The 26,730-nt window shown below is 35.8% G+C and overlaps 1 protein-coding gene across 3 annotated transcripts; it reads right to left on the bottom strand.

Annotated features, from left to right (window-relative positions):
* Positions 1-2,862: 2,862 nt before the first annotated feature.
* On the bottom strand, positions 2,863-26,642 carry LOC106117577 (actin cytoskeleton-regulatory complex protein PAN1). Of its 3 annotated transcripts, none has more exons than XM_013311940.1 (10): positions 26,212-26,642; positions 15,526-15,636; positions 15,137-15,422; positions 14,844-14,979; positions 9,887-11,684; positions 9,242-9,358; positions 6,737-6,871; positions 6,024-6,116; positions 4,770-5,937; positions 2,863-4,576 (listed from the first exon to the last, which is right to left on the bottom strand). In XM_013311940.1, exons 1-10 carry the CDS (start codon positions 26,371-26,373, stop codon positions 4,521-4,523), a joined length of 4,062 nt encoding a protein of 1,353 aa, XP_013167394.1. In that variant the 5' UTR covers positions 26,374-26,642; the 3' UTR covers positions 2,863-4,520. The 3 variants fall into 3 exon arrangements, with proteins under 3 accessions (XP_013167394.1, XP_013167396.1, XP_013167395.1); XM_013311942.1 differs by having other exon boundaries at positions 11,573-11,684; positions 26,212-26,638; XM_013311941.1 differs by lacking the exon at positions 6,737-6,871.
* Positions 26,643-26,730: the final 88 nt, after the last annotated feature.

Here is a 26,730-nt window from a genome sequence, read left to right as displayed (position 1 = left end):
AAGCAGATAAATAATCCTCCATATGGATAAATATTATATAAACCAATTGTTTCATTTTCTGAATAAACTTTGGATAGAGATGTACCAATTTCAATAGCCATTTATTTAGTCAGATAAAGCGACAGAAGGTACAAACTCATATTTCAGCTTTATTTATACATTTACATACATATGTGCAATCGGCCCTATCGATCGTTCGGATTGCAGTTCCCAGGAACCGATTAATATTAATTACATTTATTTTAGCTCTATTTCGTCCATAGATTTACTATAATAAATAGATCGACTAAAAGAACGTTAAATAGTGCAATTCACATTTTGACGAATACATCATTTTAAAAGTATAGAAAATTCTGATCCCACGATACAACTAAGCAATAGGAAGTTACAATGAAAATGTTCGTTAATCACCATCATTTTATGTTTGATGTATTTTTATATTTTATCTTAAAAAAAAAGGAACTAAATGGTTCTAAATCATCTTAGATCTATGACAATGTTTCACCTACCAATCCGCCAAACAGGCAAAAAAGGTGCATTAGCTATTTTTAGGTTATAAACTTATAAAACAAAGTTCTTTTTATTTCTATCTGTATAATTTTGTCAATCTATTTCTTTGTAATAAATCTATGGTTCATTTATATAATTTTTATATATTCATAAGTTAATGTATGCATATAAAATTATTTAAATTGATTTAAAATTTAATAAAACACAAGACGTACAGGCAGAAACTATACTTTGCTCTAACCAAACATGTTGTGAACCGTTCCCATTTTATAATCTGTCATGGTGGTAAACAAGATTCATAAACATCGACTAATTTTAATGTACTCAAATCTAATGCAAAATAACATAATTTGTCCATTTCCTTAATTGATGAAAGTAATTCAGTCCATTTAAACGCATGATATAGTACATTGTCTTTAGGAAATGCGTCACAACATCTAAACATTTCACCTAATATGGACTATTCATTATGCTCTATGAACTTTAAATTCCCGTTACATCTGCACATCTATTTACATATATTACAACGACAAGAAATCATAAATAATATTTCTATACCTTTGATATGAGCTTCCGTTCAGTACAAGTCGAACTTACTATACACCAATATTTTTTTAATTACCAAGAAAAAAACAGATAACGTAAGTACAGATTATAAATACGTAGTCTTATTTTTTTAGACAACAATGATAGTGGATAAAAAACTAAAAAAAAAAAATTGTCAAATTATGTATACATTCCTTTTTCAAACAAAATACTATGATTTCAAATATTATTAACCCTTAAATGAACAATGTTGTTTTGAATATGTAGACTGTAATAGGGTGAAGTGAGTAGGTAAATATCATTGGGAGTTTTATAAATTTAATTTGTGGAAACTATTCTTACAAAGCATTACCTTTTTGATATTGTGGTTTTTTATAGTATACATTTTCGATTTTGATTTGCTTTGTTTTCCCTAAAATATGATCTGCCGATTCAACAAATACTTATACTTTTAATTGGTAATAAAAAAATAGTGGTATATGTATGACAAACCGTTTATATTGAAAAATATAATTTTTTCATATACATAATATTTACACAAATGTGAATTTTTGTAACGGCTAGAAAGATATTTAGATTTATTCCGATGTATATGAACACTGTAATATGTTAAAATAATATATTTAACTTTACAAATATGAAATGAAAGTATCTATCCACCAATAAATTGTAAAAATAAAACAAAAATTATATATATATTTATAAATATGTAAATATATTGAGTTTAAGACAATGGCATGATTTAGTCTGACCAATGCTTGGATATCATTTAAAAGATCTAATAAAATTGAGTGTAAAATTCACACTTCGACAAAGAAGTTACATTCAGACTGTTTCAAACACAAGTACCAACATACTTGAAGTTGGCTGTATCTACTAAATATCTTCTTTCTCTGTCTTACTCGCGGCTCTAATATATGCATCTGTCTCGTTCACTCTCGCATTGCGTGCAATTAGAGCTAACTTCAGAGAAGTAATAAATCGTGGTGAATATCTTTCGTAATGTTCACACACAATATTATGACAAATATTAACATGGTTTTTATCTTAACAATACGAACATAGCAGTCATAAGAAAATTATATTAAAAATACACCTAGACTTTAAATCGAAATGTTTTTATAATTTTTTCATAGAACAAGTTTTTAGTTTTTTTTTTGTTTCTCGACTAGCTTTGGACTAACTTATGTCCATAACTCTCTCTTAACTCTGCATTCTTCATTTCACAAGCGAATATACAAATCTTACAACTTTTTGTAGCTTGATTTTTTTTTTATCCGAAGAAAAAATTCATAAAAAAAATAAATCTTGCATCAGTTTTTTTTATAAACATAGGAAGTAATCGGGAAGACCAAACGAGAAAATAAACATATTCAAAATTTTAAACAATTAAAATAGGTTTTTTGTTGAATGTACAAAGACTTTACGACAATCAAAATTTTTAAATCAGAGAGCGAATAAAATATTAACCAAATTTTATAGTAAATAGTATAGAATAATTTTAGACATTGGTTCACATTCATCAAAGTTTTTTTTCTTAAAGCCAATAATATTCCCTTTTATATAACATTCGAAAATAGATATGCCCATTAACCGAGGCAGAAAAATTTGTTTTATTTTTAATACACCAATTATGTGTCTGAGTTTAAGCACCATTTATAATTTGATATATACTGCAGCTTAAAGAGTGTAATTTTTCAAATATCATGGCCACTCAGAACGTCGCACTAGTTGCATCGCAGAACACAATGTTAAGTGTAGCGGGGTGCTAAGGTCGGCTGCGTCGTCCTCAACCCACCATGGGTTGAGGACGACGCAGCTGACCTTGAGCCACCATGATATTTGAAAAATATTATACATTACAATAAATCTCAGTTTGGTCATTGAGATTGCGACTGATGCATTGACCTCTATAGCGGCTGGACAGCTTTTCCAGCTACTACCTGACTTTAGAGTCAAAACAGGGAAAATGAAATTTTCACTAAACAGCATGACCTGTAGACTATCCAGTATATAGAGGTCAATGAACTGATGCAATATATTTTATAAATCTTGACAGCTTATTTAGCTCTTCTGAACTTCGTTCTTGAATAATGGCAAAATTTCGAGATAAGTATTTTTGCAAACGGTGTTGTACGCAAATATTTTTGCAAACAAACTAAAATTGCCAATATTGATATCTAATTGTTTATAAATTACACCAAATCTCATTTAGAAGTATAAAAATAATGTTATAGTAACATTTTCAATTTGATTATTACTTGGCATTGTGTTTGCTGAAATGTGATGATATAAATAAGGCAAAGATGTAAGATAGGCCACGATAAATGGTTAAAACATTAGGAATCCCTCCAAACTCTTACTGAACATAATTTAAATAACATTTTGTTGTAAGAGTCCATCACACTTGTTTAACAGAGTACAACACTGTCGTATAGAACATGGGGTCTTATTTATATCTTATATACAATTTGCAGCAGTAAAACTTAAAAATTACATAACAAATTAAGAAGTGAGTAGCTGATTAGAGAAAGAAATCTATTATATGTGATTAAATAACAAAACTCAAGCATTATAAACATTAACAGAAACAAAATTGTTACCAACCCAATGGATGTTATTGTCACAATGGGCTACTTGTACATTGACCTGATACATAGACTTGTTTCATATCTCTGAGTTTCCATTGCCAAAACATCTGAACAAAAACATATTTTCATCCTTTTCATAGACTTAACAAAGACAATAATGTATCTTTGTTAAACTTTTGGCAATGAAAATTCACAGTCTCAACAACCTATCAAAGAGAGAACATATTCAATCCAGTCATGTCAATTAAACAAGCTAGCTTCTAACGGCAGTTTAAAAAACTTCAAAAGGAAATGCACAGACAAAATACATGTTTTATTTACCATACAACACGGGCTATGTACCAGGCCATTTTTCATACACCAAACAAATAAATAAAGCGTCCTCAAGACAAAACAATTGCAGGTAGGATCGCAATCTCTTGTTTTTTTCATTTTTTTCTTTACATATAGGTGCAAATGTGATAGTTAAATGCCCACGTAAGCTCTAGTCCTTTTATATACATAGCGCAAAACTTTTTTTAATCACAGCGAAAACGCTAACATGGACTCCACAGAGTATTAGAGCGAGACAATCCACTTCGAAGCTTCGAAATTCACTTAGAAAGAGAACATTAACACTGCGATCACATTCACATCGCGCGACGAACGTCGAAACATCTGCATCGTTCACAAAATGTTCTGAACACGCACTAGGAACACTTCCTGACCAAAGTCACCATTACCGTTCGGAATCGATTCATTTATTCACTATAATAAAAATATAAGCGGCGATATCCGACGCGCACTCATCCGTAAGCGTTTATCTTATATCTGTTATAGACAGTACGGAGTTCACTAGCACTGAACACTTTCACTGCGCAGCGCAAGCGCGGGCTACTCGCTGAAGTAGCGCACCTTGCCGCCGCCGCACCGCACCACGTCCTCCCACGCTGCAAACAACATACAATTACATATGATTATATTTTAAACAAAACAATACAGTACTAGAAAGTTCTACTAACAGAGTTTGATCCCAAAGCTGTTTTCAATGGATATTTGATAGATCAAAGATCAAAGAAGCAACTAGAAGTATCTAGAAGTAAAATTGCAAGTTGATGTTTGAAATTACGTTGTAAGACTGACCTCCGCCTACGTAGTCGACGATCTGCAGCAGATGCGTGTGTTGGTGCGCGGGCGGGGGCGGCGGCGGCGGCAGGTAGCGCAGCGGGCCGGCGCGCACCGGCACCGGCACGGCGCCCTCGAGCGCGTCGCGCACCAGGTCGCAGCGCGGCCGGCGCGCACCCACCAGCTGCTCGTTGATGTCGAAGCCGAAGGTGACGCCGTCCATGTCGTGGGGACGCGACGCGCGGTCCAGCAGGATGACGGCGGGCCGGCGGTCGGACACGACGTCTGGCGCGGGCGCGTCGCCCTCGTTGCGCTCCTTGCGGGCGGGGCGCGGTTTGTCGCGTTTCTTGCGCGCCTCGAGCACCTCCAGCGAGGGGTAGTCGTCGGGTGCGGGCGGGGCGGCGGCGGGCGCGGGCTCGGTGCGCGTCTGCTCGCCGCCCACCTCGGTCTCGTAGAAGTTGCAGGACTCGATGAGGTCGGGGATGTTGTGGCGCGTGCGCGCGATGTCGGCATAGGAGGCGTGCGGGTGTGGGGGCGCGGGGCGCGCGGGTGGCGCGTCTGCGGGCAACGAGTGCAGCGAGTGCACGGAGTCCATGTCGTCGTTGGAGTCGTTGCTGCGGTCGGAAGGCGGGGCGGGGGGGCGCGCGCGGCGCGGCGGCTCGGGCTCGTCAGTGCGGCGGCGCGGTTTGCGCTTCTTGGTGACGGTCTGGAAGTCTGTGAGCTCGAGTGCGGCGGAGGCGGCGGCGGCGGCGGCGTTGTCTGCGAAGTCCTCGCCCCAGGAGCGGCGCTCGGGCTTGGGCTTGGCGGGCTCGGGGCGCGGCGCGGGCTTGTCTGTGTGGTCGGTGAGATCGGCGAGCGTGGTGCGCGACAGCTCCTCGAGCGACGAGGCGCGCTTTACTTTGCTCTCCTTGTCCTTTCGGCGCTCGGTGGAGCGCTTCTTGCCCTTGTCATCGTCGTCCTTGTGCTTGGCGCGCACCTTATGTGAGCGGGCGCTCTCCGCGTTGGACTCGATAAAGCGCAGCACTTCGTTCAGATCCTTGTTCCCCTGATAGCCGTCGATCTCCTGTGACTTGATGACGGTTTCGTTCTTGGAGGACTTTTTCCTCCGCGGCTTCTTATTGTGACTAGATCCGGACAGCGGTGAGCTGAAACCCTGGACTGAGTTGCCGTTTTCGTCTAGCGATTTCTGAAATCGTTTTATGTATTTATTATTTTTAGTGACTAGCACACAAGCAAGTAAATCCGCTATACAAATGTATCAGTACAACGCACCTTACTTTCGTCGGCGGAGGCGGAGGCGCCGGTGGCGAAGCCCGACCTCGTTAGCGGCAGCCCGTTCAGACTGCTAGATATCACGCTGCGAGGCTGATCGTGATAATTTACAACAAATAAATTAAAAAATTTTAAAATTAAACATTTAGAAACGATGTTGTTATAATAAAATTCACATCGTAAAAAAATAAATAGAACTTTAGACATTTTTTTTTAGTATAGTATTTGAAGCAAAGCACACTACAATATACATAAATACATATTAAATAAATACACAACGAGTATATATGAAAAGTTACAAATAACATTATTTACTAATAACCATTTGCACACTTTCTGAACATATAAAAACTATAAGCATAACATTTCATAGACAACATTAATTTTCCCATAAACACAGTAACATCGCACAATTATCATTAAAAAAAATTCTATAACATTTGCCGCTATTTTCATTTGAGGACTTTGATGAAAGCATGTCAGTGTTACTTGATAAACATAAAGCTAGATGACTATAGCCACCTCCTAGCAGCGAAAGGGTTACTTTTACTTTCTTTTATATTTTATTGCCAGTTTATAATCTAACGTCGTTTAAAAAAGCTCCGTAACATATTCCAGCACCCGACACACACACCGACACCAATAGCTCGGTTTGCGAGTTATACCAATATATACCATATTGCATACATACACAAGGTTCAAATTGTGTGTACCTGTTCGTGTGTGGGCGCGGCGGGCGGTGCGGTGGGCGCGGTGGGCGCAGTAGGCGCGGCGCTGACGGTCGCGTCGGGGAGCGGCTCGCCAGTGAGGCACGACACCGCGCGGTAGCACGAGCCCAGCTGCAGCGGCTGCAAGCGCCCGGCGCACGGCACACGGCACACCGTACAGAGCCCAAGATAAACTATGCTCTAGATCCACTGACCTCAATACGTGGACATGCTATAAGACATGGTTTTGTGTGCCTATTTAAGCGCCTTTTAAGCGTTGATCTTAATTTAAAGTAAAAGTACAGATAGAATTAACTGTCAATAACATAAATAGGCGCTTTTTATTCGGAACGACACAAACAGTGGCATTTCCAAGCAACATCCCGACCTTTTCTGTCTATAGAGGTCAGTGACTAGAGTCGACTCAACGTACAATGATATACGTAAGACCCAACTGAAACTGCTTTACGAACAACTCATGCCCTTGAGTTAGATTAGGCACGGGCCTGGCACACCTATTCCATACAATTTGGCTATCCACATAATTCACTAAACATTCTGCAGCTTTGGGTTCGGTATAATCATGTACGCTATTGTAAGATTATAAGCCACTGGTCATGACTTACCAAGAACATATTCCTAAGCTATAAAAAAAACTTGGACTCTGTACGGTTATTATGCAAACCTTAATTTTACTATAACTAGTCATATGACAAAGTTGTCACCAAAATAATGTCACTTATCACGCTAATTTTAATTCTAACCTGTAAATTCTCACACAGATTGACTTTATGTCACACAAACAAACGATAGTTATAACCGACACCACTTAACTACCACAAGTTAGCAACACCGACATGCTTTCATTGACAAGATGCAAAATGGTACGCATGATTAAAGAAGAACATTTCTCAATATTTCTCATCAGCGAGATTAGACATAATGCATTCGCTCCGAAGCGATTCTATAGCGAACTTCAAAAATATACAACTGACAACTTTCGATAAGTCGTGTGATTCATCATCATCAGCTCACTATACGTACCCACCGAGGGGCTCGGAGCCTACCCTAAGTTAAGGGTGATTAGGCCATAATCAACTACGCTGGCCAAGTGCGGGTCGGTTGACTTCACACATATCTTTGAATTTCTTCTCAGATATGTGCAAGTTGCATCACGATGTTTTTTTTCCTTCACCGTAAGAACGTCGGATAAATGTACATATGTTAATCGGAAATCGAAAAACACATTGGTACATTGCGGGATTCGAACCCAGGACCTGCAGATTGCAAGTCAAGTGCTTGACCACTGAGCCACCGACGCTCTATAGTCGTGTGATTGTCGCGTGTCAATTTCAATACATTTTTGAAATTCGTTATGGAATCGCTTCGAAGCGAATGCACTTTGTCTAATCCCCCAGAACGACTCCAAAATATTGTTATGTTTTCCTTATATATTAATTGTATGTACTTAATTGTTGTCTCATGTAGTCAAACAGCTTAAGTAAGACCTCTTTTAACAATTAGTATAGTTATTTTAATGTTTATAATCTTATATATAAAACTAGCTGTCATCCGCGACTCCGTCCGCGAGCATATATAAAAAACTTAATTAGTGTAGCCCGTCCATCCATCTATCCACACCACATCCATCTGAACATTCGCATTTATTATATTTCTTTTCTATATATCCTTTCTATATAAGACTTTCTTTTATATATATCCTATCACAATGTTAGTTACCATAATCCTCAGAAACGGCTTGATTGATTTTTATAAAATTATATATGCATATTTAGTAGCTCTGAGAATCGGCTATCTTTTTTTTAATAACGCGCGAGCGTAGTCGCGGGCGACAGCTAGTAGTGTAATATTTCAATATTCACGAACTTAAGCGAAATTCATGATTTTTCAAACATTTTTGTAATGTCTTTTGTTTCTTGATGCAAATTGAAGATCCTGTATTTGTGTTACCTCTTTAAGTAACATGTTACGTTACACCTTTCTGTTTGATATTATAAAACGCCTTAGTATGACATGTTACGTATAAAGTTAAAGCATAGTACATTTTTCCGGTTACATTCACTGCATGGTTATCAAAGACCCACTACAGAATTAGTATAAATAAATGTTAAAAAGCGTTTGAAAGTATGCAAATGGTTATAAGCACAGCGCGCACACCTTACTTAGGACTGTTGATGAAATATCGATACCATTATTAACCTATACTTTTTAATATTCTTTTTAAATACTAACTTCTTAAACTTTCCTATAGTTTTAGAAAAAAACTTGACTGATATACGAAATATCGTCTTTTGAAAACATAAAAATAAATATATCTATCCATATATTGAAAAAAAAATGTTTTTGACATATCGACAGATTTTTTGACGTATTGAAAATTATTCGACATATGAAAAAATCGATGTTGCAAATATCGATACATGATATATCGATATCGATAGTTCATCAACAACCCTACAGTGTGAGAGAGATAGTCGGGTTGGTGGTCACCTTGGGGTCGACTGCGAGTGCGGGTAGCGCGGGGTGCGCGGGGTGCGCGGGCGTGGTGTTACAGCTGGCCACAACCTCCGGGGTTGTGATGCAGCTGAACGGTATCGCCGCATCCACCTGCAGAGACACAATGCTAACCATACTCGACAATGGCCGTATCTCAATTAACGCACCATTATTCCAATACCGTCACGAAATGTCCGTCGTTTATAAAATAGCAACCACAAAAAAATTGTCTATGGCAAACCTCTATTCACTTTTTACAGTCTTTGGTCATACTAATATTATAAATGCTAAAGTTTGGATGTTACTACGTATTTCCAGAACGGCACGGATGTCGCTGAAATTTGCCATAGATGTAGAGCATAGTGTGGAAGAACACATAGGCTACTAATTAAGTTTTTTCCCGCGCAGATGGCATCGCGGGCCACAGCTAGTACTATCACAAAAGATGTCAATAGACTTTTGCCTCTAGTCGATCGATGGTATATCTACACTACCAAACCGTAAGCCAACACAATGTATTCGAAATTCAAACTACATCTGATGTGTTTTTAATAAATACATGAATTTAAAATCAATTTATCATAAAACTTCGTTTAGTGACGTTATTGGAATAAAGGTGCGAAATGTCTGAAATCCTACCTCTTTCACATTCAATTCTATTCCAGAGATAGACTGGTCTTTTTCGAACAGATTTTTGAGTAGTAGCATTGTAAGTGCTGTTCTCTTTGCCTTTTTATCATTTGCTATCTGTTCTGTGTTAGTGATTGATAGTTGTAATTTTTCAGTACTATCTTTTTCACTTTTCTCATCTTTTAAAGCTGTATTGTTAGTAGATAGGCCATCACTATTAGATTTAGTTAATATTATATCGTCTAAAAGCATTGGATGATAATTTATTTCTGATTTATTGTCAATTAACCAAATTACCTTGTCCGTTTTTGTATGACTTTTAATTTTACAATCTTTATCTTCTTCACTACGTAATCTTTGATTTTCTTTATCTTTGACAGCTTCTATTTTTGATTCGATATCATTCGATTTTGGTGTTATTGTATTATTATTGTATTCTAATTTCTTAAAAAAGTTGCGTTGTTCTTCAACGAATTTTGAAAATGAATTTGTTTCATTTGTTATACGATTTGCAAAATCTAGTAATTCAATTTCAGTATTATTCTCAGAAGTAATCAAAGATAGTTTTGACATGTCTTTCATTTCGTAATCTTTTTTATCTTCGGATTTGGAAGCAATTGGCGATTTTTCTTCATCATCATTTACTTCTAAATTCAAATTATGTTTTTTAAACTTTTCCTCTTGATTATTTTCTTTATCGCCATTATTTATTGATTTGTTCGTTTTTTCATAATATTCTTCTTCAATATTACCTATTGTCGTATTCCTAAAATTTCTTGGATTATTATGATTAGCTAGAGTTGGTACTACTAGAGTTTTCTTCATTTCAGTGTATTTCTGTGTTAAATCTGTTTTGTTTTTAGTTGAACATGAGATAAATGGATGAGATTTTCTCGTATATTGTTTGATTACTGCATCTTTATTTTCTCTGTACGTTTCTTGTCGTTTCATTTTAGACTTTTGCATAACTTGATTGAGATCTAAAAATGGATTCGAAGGGTTTTCTTCATAATTATAATTTACTTGTATATTATTATCAATGTTACTGCATTCATTTAAGCGTTGATCTTGATGTGTATTATTCCGATTTATTAGAATATCATTTGGACCAAAATAACTATGTAATCCATCGTACCAGTTGTTAACGTTTTTTATCCACATTTCTGAATTTGCGACTTCTAAAGGATTCTTTCTTAGAGATTCGTTTGAATTCGATGAGCTTCCATGTAATGATTGGGACATACTGCGGTTATAAGATGTACTACATTCCTCCTCCATTCCCGGGGGTTCAATATTTGTGTTCGATTTGAGGTTATCCATGAGAACATCTTTTTGGTATGGAGTTGAAGCGACTTCAGTTGACTTATTACTTGCATTATTTGACTTAGGTTTAAATGCTTCCATGAGTACGATATTTGAAGATTGGTGCAAATCACGAATAGTTTCACACTCTTTGATCTTCGCTTCCTTATCATCGGGGTTAGAATTTGTTTTAGGTTCGAATGCGTCCACCAGAGCGCGGTGCGGAGATGTAGAGAGACTGCGAAGGTGTTCAGTGGGCGCACTGGTTGCTGTGGGGCTCTGTGGTTTAGGTGCGAGGGCGTCCATGAGCCTCTGCGTCCTGTTGTCTGCTGGGGCGTGGTGTGGGGCGTGACTTGGGGCGGGATGTAGTGGTGGGCGGGGCGGGGTACGCACCTGGTTGGACGGCGTGGTGGTGGTGACGGCGCGGCCGGAGCACACGCTGCCGCTGCCGATCTCGAGTGTCGCGCGTGCAGTGTACGTAACCGGGAACATCGGCTTACTCCGTCTACGGAGAAGCGACACGTTTTGATATTTTTTTTATCAAATATTAACGAAAATTTAGTTTGATATATGATTATTGGTTAAACACCAGACAATAATTATTATTATGAATTAATTTATGTTACCAGACACTTAAAAATTACTCGATGACCAGATTGTTTTTTTTTTATCAATATTAATTGATTTTAATTAAAAAACAATAAGAAAGAATATTGTATCTTAATTAGATTAGTCATCACTTTCATACATACAATATTTAAAGCAGATATTTTTTTTAAATTAAACTGCTTCGACGAGCTACATTCAGGTTAGTTTTATCAGAAAATATGTAAAAATCTGACGATAATGCCATAGACAATGTTATCAAAGACCAAAAATCTAATTAAAAAAAATACTTTGCTTCCTGTCTAGCTTGCAAGATAAATTAAGAATTGACGTCGGTTATAGCGACCAAACTATCAAATTACGACTGAACGTCACATAACTGCTTAATAAAAACACTATCAGGTGTGAAGACTATCGCGAAACACTACACTTGTTCACTGTTCACTTGCACTGTATACCTATTTATTAACAAACATAACTATAAAACTATATTACCTTTTTTGTGGAATAATTTCAAATAATAATAAGAAAATAATTAGACAATTTAGATATAAAAATATGATCATGATAAACTCTCACATGTGATATGTTTTTGTACTGAATTAGCATTCGACTACTTTGCTGATGATAATTTCCATGATAATGATTGAATCGAAAGTAATGATGACATGTGGAATGACATATACAGGATGTCCCAAAAGGTTACGTTCATAGGAAGGGGGATGATAGGGAGGTCACAAGGGTCACCAGAAAAATAAAATAAAAATTCCCTTCTGGGTGTTAAAAAAAATACAGAAGGTGTAAAAATTTTAAGTTTTTAAAAAATGCCATTTATTTTTTTTAACACCCAGAAGGGAATTTTTATTTTATTTTTCTGATGACCCTTGTGACCACTCCTATCATCCCCATTCCTATGTACAGTCAGCGTCATATAGATCGTCACAGACAAGATATGCAAATATATAGGTACATCAAAAGTAATCAATTATATCGGTACAACAAAAGTCCTCAAAATAATAGATACATTCACCCTGCTCAAATACATCGGTACATACACAGCGTCAAATATATGAGTACATGCAAGATGCTCATAAATATCGTCATAAGTAACGAAGCAGTCAAGGTGCGCAAAAATATCGGTACATTTGACAAAATTGAACTCTATCTCTATATACTTGTGATACAATTTGGAATAAACTACTTCTGTTACATTCATTTGACACTTTGTATTAACATTATGGGTTGTCCGGAAAGTTCGTTCTGATTTTCGATATAAAGTTTACAATAGACTGTAGCTGAAGTGGATTCATTTTCGGATTTCCACCATTATCAAACGTCACAAAAATTTCTATATTGTGAATAATTTCATTTCATTGGTTGAGATAAAAACAATTTTTTTAAATTTTAGCCAAAAATAAAAGAAGTTTTAGGTATAGAGTCGTACCAATATAATTTAAAAACATTTCCAAAAATTTAAGAGAACAGGGTTTCAATTTTCCTTATAAAGCGGCACGAACTTACTGGGCAACCCAATATTTTTGTTCTCCTGTCATAACGCTTAAATATATTATAAAAGTTTGTCACGCCGAATATGACAGATACGTAATAACTAATATCAAATTTTGCCTTGTCACAATATATACTAGTTTGGCGCAGTATTCTAGTATGTTTGCCGTAATATGTAAGTTTACCGGTTCGAATCTCAGGCTACTTTTTTTTTTCATTTTATCAATCACGGGGTTATTTTTTCATAACCAGTAAAAATTTGGTAATGTAAAATTTTGCTCGACAATTTTTTTTTATAATTTTCGCTGTCGGGTAGAAAGAAATCTAAATAAAGTTAACAACAATTAGGTCAGACCATCGCGGGTGAAGTGAGTGGGCGGAGCGTGGATTGTCTTTGCGGGTTTTAAGAATGGTACGCGCGGAAACTATACGTACAAGTGTTATCTACATATGTGTGCGCGCCCACGCACACTGGAATGTTTATTGCAATCTACCAAAAATTTGATGTAGTTTGGATATTGACATTCAGTTTTTTTTCTTTGTTTCTTAAATATAATCAGTATCAGTAAAGGTAAAAGTAAAAGTGTTATTTTTACCGGTACAAGTTTAACAAACATGAGTAATAAACAAATTACATGTCAATAGCATCGCTTTATCTCCTTCATTTTTTTTTGAAATAGAAAAGTACTTTAACGGTCAAACTCATTAGTCCAAGGCAATATCAAAAAGTACCTAATAACTACGGCGATAGAGTTTAATTAAATGTGCTTCGATATTAAAATTAAAAAGTTTAAATATCAAAAAAAAATAGTTGCTTGGGATTTGAACCGCCGAACTTACGCACCAACGGCGGCGAACGGTAAGGCCACGAGACCAAACTAGCATATATGATGACAAACTTAATTTGATGTTGGTTTTATCTACCTAATATCTGTCATCCGCGTCGAACACTTTTAGTAAATTTTGAAAAATGGTTTGATGCAAAGTGTCAAATGAATGTAACAGAAGTAGTTTATTCCAAATTGTATCACAAGTATATAGAGATAGAGTTCAATTTTGTCAAATGTACCGATATTTTTGCGCACCTTGACTGCTTCGTTACTTATGACGCTGTGGCTGCTACGATATTTATGAGCATCTTGCATGTACTCATATATTTGACGCTGTGTATGTACCGATGTATTTGAGCAGGGTGAATGTATCTATTATTTTGAGGACTTTTGTTGTACCGATATAATTGATTACTTTTGATGTACCTATATATTTGCATATCTTGTCTGTTACGATCTATATGACGCTGACTGTACGTAACCTTTTGAGACACCCTGTATATGATAACATTTAGATGATATTAACATTTCATGTCATATACATTCACAAATAGGGCATGAATTTTACCATCTATGAGTATGACTTTAAATTCAGATTTACTATGTAATTGAACACAATGTGACAATTTGTCAGCTAATCTATGGTTTATTTGTGTACTCTTTGGTCTAAGTCTTTACTCTATGGTCTACTGGTATACCATGCTCTGTTGTCTATAGTTTACCTGTTAAGGTGCTCGAGCTCGGCGGGGCCGTTGGCGTCACTGGCGGAGACGCGGCGCTCGGCGAGCGGCGGCGGGTTGACACATCTTACTGTGGCCAGGTAGCCGCCGCGAGTCGGCTCCTCGCTCAGCATGAATGCTGTAAACATAGCACTGGTATGGAATCATCACATCACTGTTTTTAAAAGTATAAGGCATACTCGGTTTTGTATTTAGTAACTTTCGACAAAACTTTAAATGTAATTTACAAATCTAAACACTAAAAGTAACTCATATGGTAGATATTTCGTGCTTACAAGTATCAACGCCGGAGGGCAGGCTGCCACCGTGGTGCGCGCGCGCAGATACCGAGGCGGGCGGGGGGTGCGCATGCGCACGCTGGCGCGGCTGCTCTGCGGCGAGAGCGGCCGCCATCAGGTCCTGCAGCGAGTTGGAGTGCGGCAGCGCGCGCCGCCCGTGCGACCCGCCCCCGCCACCACCGCCCCCACTTGCCCCGCTGCCACGAGCGCCTCGCCGCCCTGTCACACTGCGCGCCGCCGCCTCGCAAGCCTGCTCGTCCTGCTCCACCTCCTCAAGTAGCTCCTGTAACGAACAAATATATGGATCAAACACACTGTAAGATGACCACAGTTATTATTGGAGACATGACTAAAATAGAAATTTGTGGGGCAAATGGACATATCACCTTGAATAGACTGCTCTTGCCCTCGCGGTCTTTGGGCCGTTTGTACGCTATGGCCTCGTCCAGCAAGGCGCGCAACTGTCCGTCGTCCAGCGCCCCCACGTGCTTGTTGTTCTGGAACAAGAAGTTATTCACATTTTATAATTATGCTTATATCAAAAAATAACGTGACAAGCGAGTCGGACATATTGTTTTTCCTCTCGCCTTATATATCTCGCTCACCCGTCGTCAACGCGTTGCCAACGAGTGAGTTTCACGTCATGCCGTGCAGGATTGATTTAATGAACAATGACGTTTATGGATTGGAATCGAACCTTGTATCTTATAGTTCAAATACAAGAAAACCATCTATATATGATTCACATTAAGACGTTGTCTTCATTTGGACTCTATTCAAGTAATCCCGAAAAGTGAAAGTCAACATGAACAGTGACATTGCGATGAATAAACACTATTGTAGTAGAGTGACGTTGGGTCAGATAATATTTGGCATGAGTACAATTACAAACTTCACGTAATTCATCAGACAGTACACCGCGACGTTCATTTAATTTGCTCGTGTTGCAAACGTGTTGTACATTAGAAACATTATCCGAGAGCACGTGTTCCGACATGTGCTCGTACACTTGCGTTGTCGTAAAGCACGTGCTCCAAACACATCGATCCCAAAAGTTTTTACGCAACGTAAAGCATAACAAAGCACTTTTAACCGACCGCTTGGAGGGTAAAATGTTTTAGGTCTGTAGATTTGTAAGTTCCATTGTAACCACCTGAAGCGTAAACGAGTGAATCGATTTTGACGAATAAGATTTCATTCGATTCATATTCTTCCCCAAAGTGTTACAGGCAGTATTGCAACGGCACAAAACACATAATAGTTGACGTAGTGTACAAATTACATACTCAAAAACGAGACAAGCTGGAGGTTAGAAGAATTCGGACACCTCAGAGAATTATGGCAAAAGCAACCATGTGGTGAATATTTGAACACTTAATAAGATTGAAACAATACAAAGGTTCTTGCCATCACAACATAAAATATCGACATCAAAAATCTTACTAATATTAAAAACGCGAACGTTTAGATGGATGGCTGGATGTTTGTTTGAAGGTATCTCCTGAACGGCTCAACGGATTTAATGAAATTTGGCACACATAGAACATAGTCTGGAAGAACACATAGGCTACTTATTAAGTTTTTATTTTAATTCCAGGACGACAAAATCGCGAGCGACATCTAGTAATAAATAAAAACGTTTTCTTTATCAAAAAATTCATAACCTCGTCAATCCCTTAAAGCACCGTTATTCTAGTAATATGTTATTCAACAAGTATTGTTTCTAAGAACCTAATTAAGTTCATTAAAATATTCGTACAGTTAGGTTGCGTAAAATTAACTTTAAACAATCTAAATAAAGCTTCAAAAATCAGCTAAAATTTCAGTTTCGCCATTCAACAAAAAGTCGTTGCAATTATTGTTGTAATCTATGACATAAGTTACATTGATATCTGTACGTTGGCCACAAGCCGATGTATAAATATACAAGTGTGCGTTTATTGACCGGGTCGTTGTGATAAAACCTATCACGATACCGAGGCCTCGCCAACACCGACCGCCTTATCTCCAAACCTAATGACCACGAAATTATGACGGCCACGGCTGACATAATATCATAAACACTATTCCAACGTTAAACATTCATATCTTTGTTACTTTAATGCCTATAATAAAAAAAATATTCTTTGGGGGCCTTGTGGCTTGCGATACATATCGCTGGACGACAGCAGAGGATCGCATACTCTGGAAGATATGAGCATCAGTGGATTGAAGCACGCTGATGACAATTGCCCTCCCGTTTTATCGTCATCTCATTGGTTCACGGTTAACTTTGAGATAACTTCTTCTAGACTAAGTTCTAAATGTATGCACAAATTTCATCGAGATCCGTTCCGCCGTTCTAGAGATACCTTCAAACAAACATCCATCCATCTAAACATTTGCATTTTTAGTATTAGTAAGATAGTAAGATTAAATTCTAGTCTAATGGTAAGGTAGAAATTCTTTAAAGTGTGTTTCCACTGTCCAAACACCTAAATCAAGAGGATACTCTTATCTCTGTTTTTACGAGAATGGGAGAAATTACAATGTGTTTCTCGGTCGTGGAATCATGTTTTAGACTTTGTAGTCAATTAAATTTAAGGTACGTTTCCAAGTAATAGACGAGAAAAATTCAAACGTCGTAACGTAATTACATTTGTGATATCAATAAAGAATTGTCGTGTTACAGTCGACTGAATACTGAATCACTAATATCAAGGCTGTTTAACTATCTGATCTTATACAGCTGAAGGTAAGGTTTTCAAATGTTGAATTACTTGTGTTATAAAATTTTATAAATATTAAAAATGCTATACGCATTGTATGATGTTAAGTTTACGATTATGCGAAAAATAACATAAAATAGTTTCATCATTATTCATTATAAAGAACCTTGTGTTTTAGAAGTTTTTTTTTTATAATCAAAATAAGAAAATGTCATTTTTCCAATTGTATATTTATGCGATTTATTTCAATTAATTGACTCCTAAAGTATTGAAAGTAAAGAAACGTAAAGAGCGCAGCGTTATACTCGACTCTTCGGAAACAAACTTTTGCCTTGTGCCAACTCAAAAGAAGCGTTTTTATAACATTTATACATTAACTAGCTGTTGCTCACGAAACCGTTGGTTAGGACCGCGCAAAAAACTTCGCGCGAAATCAGGCAGACAAACATCCATCCATCTTAACATTCGCATTTATAATATTAATAAGATTTAACAACAAATATAGATTCATTCTTGACCTGAACGTATGAAGAAATATAATTTGAATTTCGTATGTCAATGCAAAATGATGAGCCGTGGAACAATGCCAAATGTCACAATTCAAACCTAGCCAGACACACTGTCTAGCCCCTCGGATACTGAGTTACATATTAAATAGAAAACCTGGAAGCACCACTACAACTACATACATATTAACTTGCTAATTACATCTGTATATATCTTGGTCCAAAGCCGATAAGTAAACAGAGGAACGAAAAATTATAATGTTCTGCCATTAAGACATTTCACTTTTCCAGTTATTTCACAAATATTTTGTGATAAAGTGATGAGATATTGTTAAATTTATGGATTAGCTGTTGACCGCGACTCCGGCTGCGCGAAATTTAAAAATAATAGCCTAAGTATTCTTTCAGACTATGTTCTACATCCATGCCAAATTTCATCGAGATCCGTTGAAACGTTCTGAAGATATCTTTCAAAAACATCGATCCAAACATTCGCATTTATAATAATAGTAAGATACAGTCGAACCTGAGTCCAAGGGACGTCGATATTTTTCTCGTTTATCTAGATATGTCTTTAGTTATCTGAGTTTTATAGGAAATATTTAGAAATTTCGAGCTTTAAGCAGTTGATGAAAATGTTGGTATGATTGCTTAATAAATGCTATAATTTAAAAACTCCGGTCGTCCAACCGTTCGAAACTGCAATATGTGGGTCAATGCATCGTACAAATGATCTTTATCAAGTTGAGGTCGATGGAAACAAGACAAAGTTATTGCGGACGGTACTTTGTTTTGCACTTTAGTAATGCCAATTTTGGCACAACGCAGTCACGCCACCAATGACTCACACTGGGGTTTGTAGGTTGGCAATACACCACATGTTATATGATGAAACACCTATCTTTGTTGCAAGAATCAAGTACAAGTATCAAATTGTGTTGGTCAATGTTTACACAAATCGGTGTGCTTCTTTCAACTACATCAAACGAACAAATGTCTCATCTGATAAGCTCGTAAACATTTGTAATTTCTACCAAAATTATTGGTAGAATCATAATGACTAAACTTATCTAAAGTTAGCTTTCGCCAGCGACTCCTTCCGCGCAGGATTATAAAAAAAACTCAATTACTAGCCGATGGGTTCTTCCAGGCTATGTTCTACACGTGTGCCAAATTATTTAAAAAACAGTCGAGCCATCCATCCATCCATCTAAACATTCCAATTTGTAATATAAGTAAGATATTAATTTCTTGAAAATTATAGCAGTAAATTAACTTGGCATGTTATTGGCAACGTTGAAATGTTTTTTTAATACACAAATACAGATTAAATAGAACACAATATGTTAAACGATTCACGTATACAACACAGGAAGGCCTACGTAAGAAATATTTCTAAATCCATGCAGCGTGGATTAAGAAATATTTCTAAATCCATGCAGCGTGGATTGTATAGAAAAAATTGTTTGGTGTAAAATATATCATAGAGAAGCAAAAGTATTAGCATAGCCGAAATCACGTAAGAGCTAAATTGGCGCTCAAATATTCATACAGTACTCAAACGGCAGCAGCCTCGGAGCTTATGCCAAACTAACGGAAGCCCGCGTCTCTGTCCGCATCGAATTAAAAAAAACTCAATTAGTAACTTTTGTGTTCTTCCAGACTATGTCATATAAGTGAGCCGAATTCTAGCGTGATCCATGCAGTCTTTCTAAAGATACCTTCAAACAAACATCCATCCATCCATCTAAAATTTCACATTTATAATATTAATAAGATTCTGTTATTTCATTAAATCCTTAAGAAATGTACTCTCCAATGCACAATAATGGAGGTAAAACATCCATTAAGAAAAATAGCAGACTGATATTATAAACCACTTACCAAACAAATCCTTACGAGACGTTAGCGCTATTTAAATTAAAATCAAACACCAACTTTTTTTACCAACAAAGTTTAAAAAATACGTACCTACAAAACAATACAAAATTAATTACTTAAAAAAAGCCATCAAACAGTTGACAGAAAGAGAAAACTGTGTCAGACTGTAATCCAATTATTGTACGACACGATTGAATCTCGATGTCGGCGTCGCTTCATTAATTCCATTAGGCCGCTACCTACGGGAACCATGACAAGGAAAACTGTTATTGACTATCCACCCCCACAATTTCCACCCACCAACTCTTCCTTCTGACGTCAGCACCTTGATAAATAGATGTAATTGAAAACGTGACGTCGCAAACGTGACGCTACACGATACGAGAAACGCTGACGTTGACGTCATTGACGCGAGAGCCGCGGATGCTGGGCTCAGGTCACGGCCAGGCCAGAGCGCAAGGAATGTCGATTGAACGTCCTTGTCCTTTTTAATGGCGACATTTATGTGGTGAAATATTATTTTACCGCGTATCTAAAGTTCAACAAGTCTCGTATATAGGCTAAAGACGGTAGAGTCTTATTTTTAGAGGAAGGAGTAAGACCACCTAAGAAGGCTACATAACCGTAGAAATAAAATACTGGCATACAACAACTAAAGTGAAAAAAAAGTAAAAATAGAGTACCTGGTAATATTTTATTATCGTGACGAGTTGCCGTAGTATTGGTTTAGAGTAGCGCAGCTTTGTTGCGCCAAACTTTTTTTTTACGATGGCCTGCAGTATTGGATACTAGCCAGCACAAGTTTTGAAGATCCATGCGCCAAAATCAATAACATATCAAAACTATTGTCGGACACATTTCATCCATTGCTAAGTCAACGCGGAACACGAAGAAAAACCAATTCCGATATTTTAAAATCAAACTGTAAATTTTTAGTCGAAAAAAACACGCCCAAACAACATACATCTTACGGGTAACACAATATCATTGTAGTAAACGCCTAAATTCGTAATTTAAAATTAGTAACTAAATTAATACTTTGTATTATGTCAAATGAAAAAAATAAGGTTAAAACTTTTAGGTTATGTAAGGCTCATAACATTAATATATAACATATAAACTCTATTAGAGGAAATAAGGTAAATCGTTATCTAATTCAACAAAAGTTCAAACAACTGTAAAACGCGGTTTACAAAACGTGTACCTACAATTGCCATTTGATAAGGCAGCTAAGAAATTATTTTGACACGTTTACAATTCACTTAGCAACTAATCTCTTAAGTAATATGAAATGTATTTTACACTAACTGTTTTTCGGGACTTTGTCAGCGTGGAATTTAAAAAAAAAAACAATACGCATAGATACTCTCGCATAAAAATAAGCTATCAGTAAAAGACCTATCAAATTTAGTACATAGAATAGCGGATAAGCTACTTGACGTCCCGGAAATTTTTACAGAATAAATAATTTAGTTTATTTAATTGCACGAGGACTAAGTCAAAGGCAACAGCTGATTACTCTTTTTACGTAGCCAAATCTTCACATATATTCTTTATGAATAACTTAAATCTGTAGAACATAGGATGCATCATTTCTTCACGAACAGAACACTCATTCGTGACGTGGAACGCTTTAATATTTCATGCATACAAATAAATCAGGTATTCGTCATTTGCACGTAAATTAGCGTTCGACCTTCCGACGTAAAGCTTCGCACTGGCATTACACATATAAATATAAACAAACATCTCATGTCACTATGTATGTCCGAGATAAACTCTGAAACTATCACCGATTTTAACGACATTTCGTAACTATATGTTATTTGGCCAAAATAAAAAAAAAAAACAATTTAATATTTTTTTAATATATTTGGTTTAAATTTAACCAACATTCTTTAACTTTTAAAGGAACACAATACTATTTTAAAAATCTTATTTAAAAATGTAATGAACACCTTGATCATAAATTTTTTTACTCTCAAGGTAACAATAATCTTTGGATTTTGAATCGATTATTGGGTTCGACTGTTAGCATCTAGAGTTAGCTAGGAAATGTGTTAGTAAAATCATCGAGTCTGGTAATACAATCTCGCTGGCATCACAAGCCGGACGACACGCTAACGACGCGCGGACCAAAATAAAACGCGATGTTAGCCGCGCGATTAGCTGTTTTGGTGAATCACTGGAGAAAGACGCTTTGTCTGAGTCGAGTAAAATGATTTAAAATTTCTATTTCGATGCCAATTATTAATAGATAAACAATAGAGCAAATAACATTACTTAAATGCATAGATAATATAGAGGTAATGAATATTATAAATTATGTGAAAAAAATAATTAGTGGACGAACTCTTGAAATTGTCTCAAATTCTTCAAATTTTCGAAGATAACGGATTCAATATAATTTTATACTTTGTAAGACAGATATAACAAAATTCTTATTATTAGTAGCAATTTAATTAATAATAACAGTGTTAATAGCCAAAATGTGAAAAGATTTGATAGAGAGCAACAAAACCTCGGAGTCTTGCACCGTGACTAAACACTAGGGTTACCAAAACACATTCAACAAATCCACATTTAATTAAAGATGTACTCACGCATAAAAGAATAATCCAATGAAAGACAAATTAGTGATTATGGTCGTCCTGAAACCGTACATACTGGAGTGTCCAGTAGCTTAAAGCGAAGATATTTGTCTACACAAATGTCAGTGCTATAGAGTTCAGCGGTCAACGGTTACTTTTTACAATATGTCTCGATATTTTTGTTTTTGTTACTTTAGAAACATTGAGTAAGATGATGATTAAATATTTATTAGTATTTAGAAGTAGGCAACCCTATACGACTATGCGGTCACAATGCGGCCGCGTCGGCTTCCGTTACCGTCGTCTCACGGCACGTAAGCCAACACCGACCGACGTCGCGACGGCGCCATTGTCCCTACCCCTACACTAGACCAGACTAGTCTAGCCTAGTCTACAAAGAATGATCTAAATTTGGTACTGAAAACGATAAGTAAAAGCGTATGGTCTAGACCACCATATTGTTTAACAACTTCATCTTGTGACCCAATGGAGAATCCAGGATTGTAACTGGAGGGTAAAAGTAAGATCCATCTTGGACGTTGAACCCATCCATACGAAAAAAGCTACAGTCTAACATAAGAAGCAAATTTTTTTTCTATAAAATGCACTAAACATGTCTGACTACAGCCATTACCTGAGTTTCGCGATACGCTAAGAGACCGTTAGTCTTTTCTAAAAACTTTTATGTTCGCTGCAACGGTACAAATGTAATGTTTCGGTTACGCTTTGTGTTTTAGGCAATTCTTTCCGTCGCTCACAATTCGCCGTTGGTTTGCGTCAGATTGCATTTACCTGAGGATTGGACCGTAATGTCTTGTGACAAAATGATTGTTGCTTAATCTGTAATGCTATATGTTGTGGTCATATTTAATCTTGATATTATCCTTACAAAATAATGTCCGGGAGTTAAATTTATAGTTTAATGATTCCATAGTAATTTTTTCAAATATAGATACTTCAAAAACTCTTTACGTCACTAAATTATTTCAATCCCAAATTATTTTAATATTTGAAAAAAAAAATCCTTCTACTGTGTGTAGAAAACATTACACACATTTTTTATTTAAATCTTCATCCAATATATTCTATCTTCATAAAATATATGAAATAAATATCTCGGTACAGAATATATAACAAATATGTAGGAAACACAGATTTCATTATAAGTAATAATCAAAAAATATAGGTCTTGGAATGTTTACTTTGCAAACTACGCATTATAAAGAATTTCACAACAAAAATACATAAAAATCATCACATTGCTGACCCAGTCATAGGAGATTCCGAGAACTTGACACAAACAAGCTGACCTCAAAACTAACCACTAATTAAAAAAAAATGATGCAATACACTAATTAAGAAAGATTTCATCATTCATTTGTTCTTAAAAAAAACTCAAAAACTACTATAATATTGTGAAAACTCTTTACTCTTAAGAGTATTGGAAATCGACTTGAGGTTATGTATGAATGTATGGATGTGGAAGAGAAAGGTGTGATATGAACATGGAAAATAGAAATCCGTAATCTCTGCCTATTCCTTTGGGTTATAGGCACATTGTTTTGATAACTCTCTTAATAGAAACCTTCACACACACAACTTCATACCTTTCAAATAAACGGTTATTTTTTATATGTCTAACTGTACAAAAAAACAGATTGTCAGTCTACATAAAAAATCAATTTCTTACTAATATTATAAATGCAAATGTTTGGATGCATGGATGGATGTTTGTTAGAACATACTTTCAGAAACATTGCATACCAAATTTGCTAAAATTAGGCACAGATGTAGAACCATAACCTGGAAGAATATATAGGCTACTTACATTTTTTGTTTCCGAGCTGAAGATGATATGAGCAATAGGATTTGACAAATTTTCATTTACTTTGATATAATTTTCACTTTTGCTTTGCAACACATATAGAGTTACAAAACAGAATATAACAATTCTCTCTATTTTATCATTGTCACTAATGAGTTAAACTATTTACAACTTTTGTCCATTGATAATGTGAATGACAAAACAAGTTTAGATAAGAAAAGTTTTTTATAACTTGTTTGGATATATTTGTTTCCAGTTTCATACATTAGCACATATTGCGGACAAGACTGACTGTTAGAGTATTCCATGAGTTACATTGTCATCTACATGCCCTTACAAGAGTTAGCACAGTACATACTGTATCTGAATTTGCTTCTTTCTTGTGCATATCCTCTATCACAGAATCTATACTTTCTTCGGTCTTTCTCATACCTTTTCAATTGTCTATACTTTTGTAGCAATCCATATTAAATTGCCATAATTTTTGTTTATGTCTTTATCTATCAGTTTCAGATTCTCAATTTCTCTTTACTTGTCCTATTATCAATTTCACTTGTCACATCACACACCATCTACACAAGCCATTTAACCAACAGCAATCATATAATATTCTTGCATAGATCAATGTTATAAAAACCATGAAGTTTAAAATGGACACTAATATCAAATATGCACAAAAAACTACAGTTTATAGCCTGTCTATGTAAAAAGGATAGTGATATATATATGTAGGTAACAATATTTACCTATAATGTCTACCTCCTATATCCTACCTACATTTAAATTATTCAGTCATACAGTAAAAATAATGAATAAGATGAAATTTCCACACGGAAAAGTATAAAAACAGTTATTATAATCATTTCTTTATAATTAAAAAAATGTGAAAGTTGAATAGATGTATGGATTACTTATACCATGTATCTCCAGAACGGCCAAATTTATCTTGATGAAATTTGGATAAGAAATATATTACAGTTGGTTAGTACATTAATATATATGGTGCATTTTATGCATTTATAAAACTCTTTAAGGTACTATTTATTGGTGTATATATTTTATATGCTGTACTTTTCATGTACAAAACTTTTTGAAACTATTTGTACACATTGTATTTGACACTATTCACTCATTTGCTATTAACTTGGGTATCAAAAAATTACTATTTCTGCTTACCTCAATTTGAATGGTGTTTTGCCTTACATGTAGACGAATATTTTAAAATTACAAAAAAAATTATAATGAAAATATGACGAATTTTCACAACCAATTTTAGCATAAATTAACATGTGTGAACGATAACTAATCAAAAAAACAAATTACACGTCTATACATAAACGTTGTAGGTATAAGAACAAATGCATAAATATGACATTTATCCTTCGCCATTTTCACCTGAGTTATTTTAGCGAATGCACGAAATAAGCAAACATTAAATTGCAATATTAACAAACAGAAAAGTTTGTTGCATCATTAAAAATTAATAAAGTTGATAATAAATTCCCGGAAAAGTCATTACAGCCTAACAAATGTATAAAATGGCAGAAGGGGGTCGACTTACCTCAACATCAGCATTAGCTGCGGCGTTGGGAGGCTTATGGTCCGAATTATTTTGCTGTTCCTTTACTAGATTGTATAAAACTTTCGAATCGTCGGTAGAAATATTTGTGACACTTTTATCTGGGGCTTTCGGTTCCTTATCATACTCCGGTGGAGGAGCCATCTTGAAGGAAGAGCAATCAGACAGATGACACAAGTCTTATGACTTTACCACACTCAAATCACCCTCTCCACCTTTTTTTATGGTTTCACTGCCTTAAAATTAAATCATTATGATTTATAAATTTATTTACTACACATCTAAAGTTCTACGAAACAGAAAAACCGAATTCTTCATTTTCGACAGATTCCATCTAACATTTTTCCAATTTTTATGAATAATGGTGACTTTAGTACGGCCCGGGCGCCCTCTGCTGGCATAACATTTCTTTTAACAGTTTAAAAATAATATTTTAATAGCCAGCAACACCTTCTTCTAATCTATTTATAAAATCCTTTAAAACTTTAATTTAATACGAGG

The sequence above is a fragment of the Papilio xuthus genome, unplaced genomic scaffold (assembly GCF_000836235.2).
Source record: "Papilio xuthus unplaced genomic scaffold, Pxut_1.1 DF827679.1, whole genome shotgun sequence".
Lineage (NCBI taxonomy): Eukaryota > Metazoa > Arthropoda > Insecta > Lepidoptera > Papilionidae > Papilio > Papilio xuthus.
This window is presented reverse-complemented; position numbering and strand designations above follow the sequence as displayed.

Excerpts from the sequence above, each read along its gene's own strand:
- LOC106117577 (XM_013311940.1), bottom strand. The coding sequence starts at position 26,373 with ATGGCTCCTCCACCGGAGTATGATAAGGAACCGAAAGCCCCAGATAAA. Across the intron at positions 15,637-26,211 it reads CAGCTAATGCTGATGTTGAG|AACAACAAGCACGTGGGGGC; the intron begins GTAAGTCGACCC and ends TTCTTGTTCCAG. Across the intron at positions 15,423-15,525 it reads GCAAGAGCAGTCTATTCAAG|GAGCTACTTGAGGAGGTGGA; the intron begins GTGATATGTCCA and ends TGTTCGTTACAG.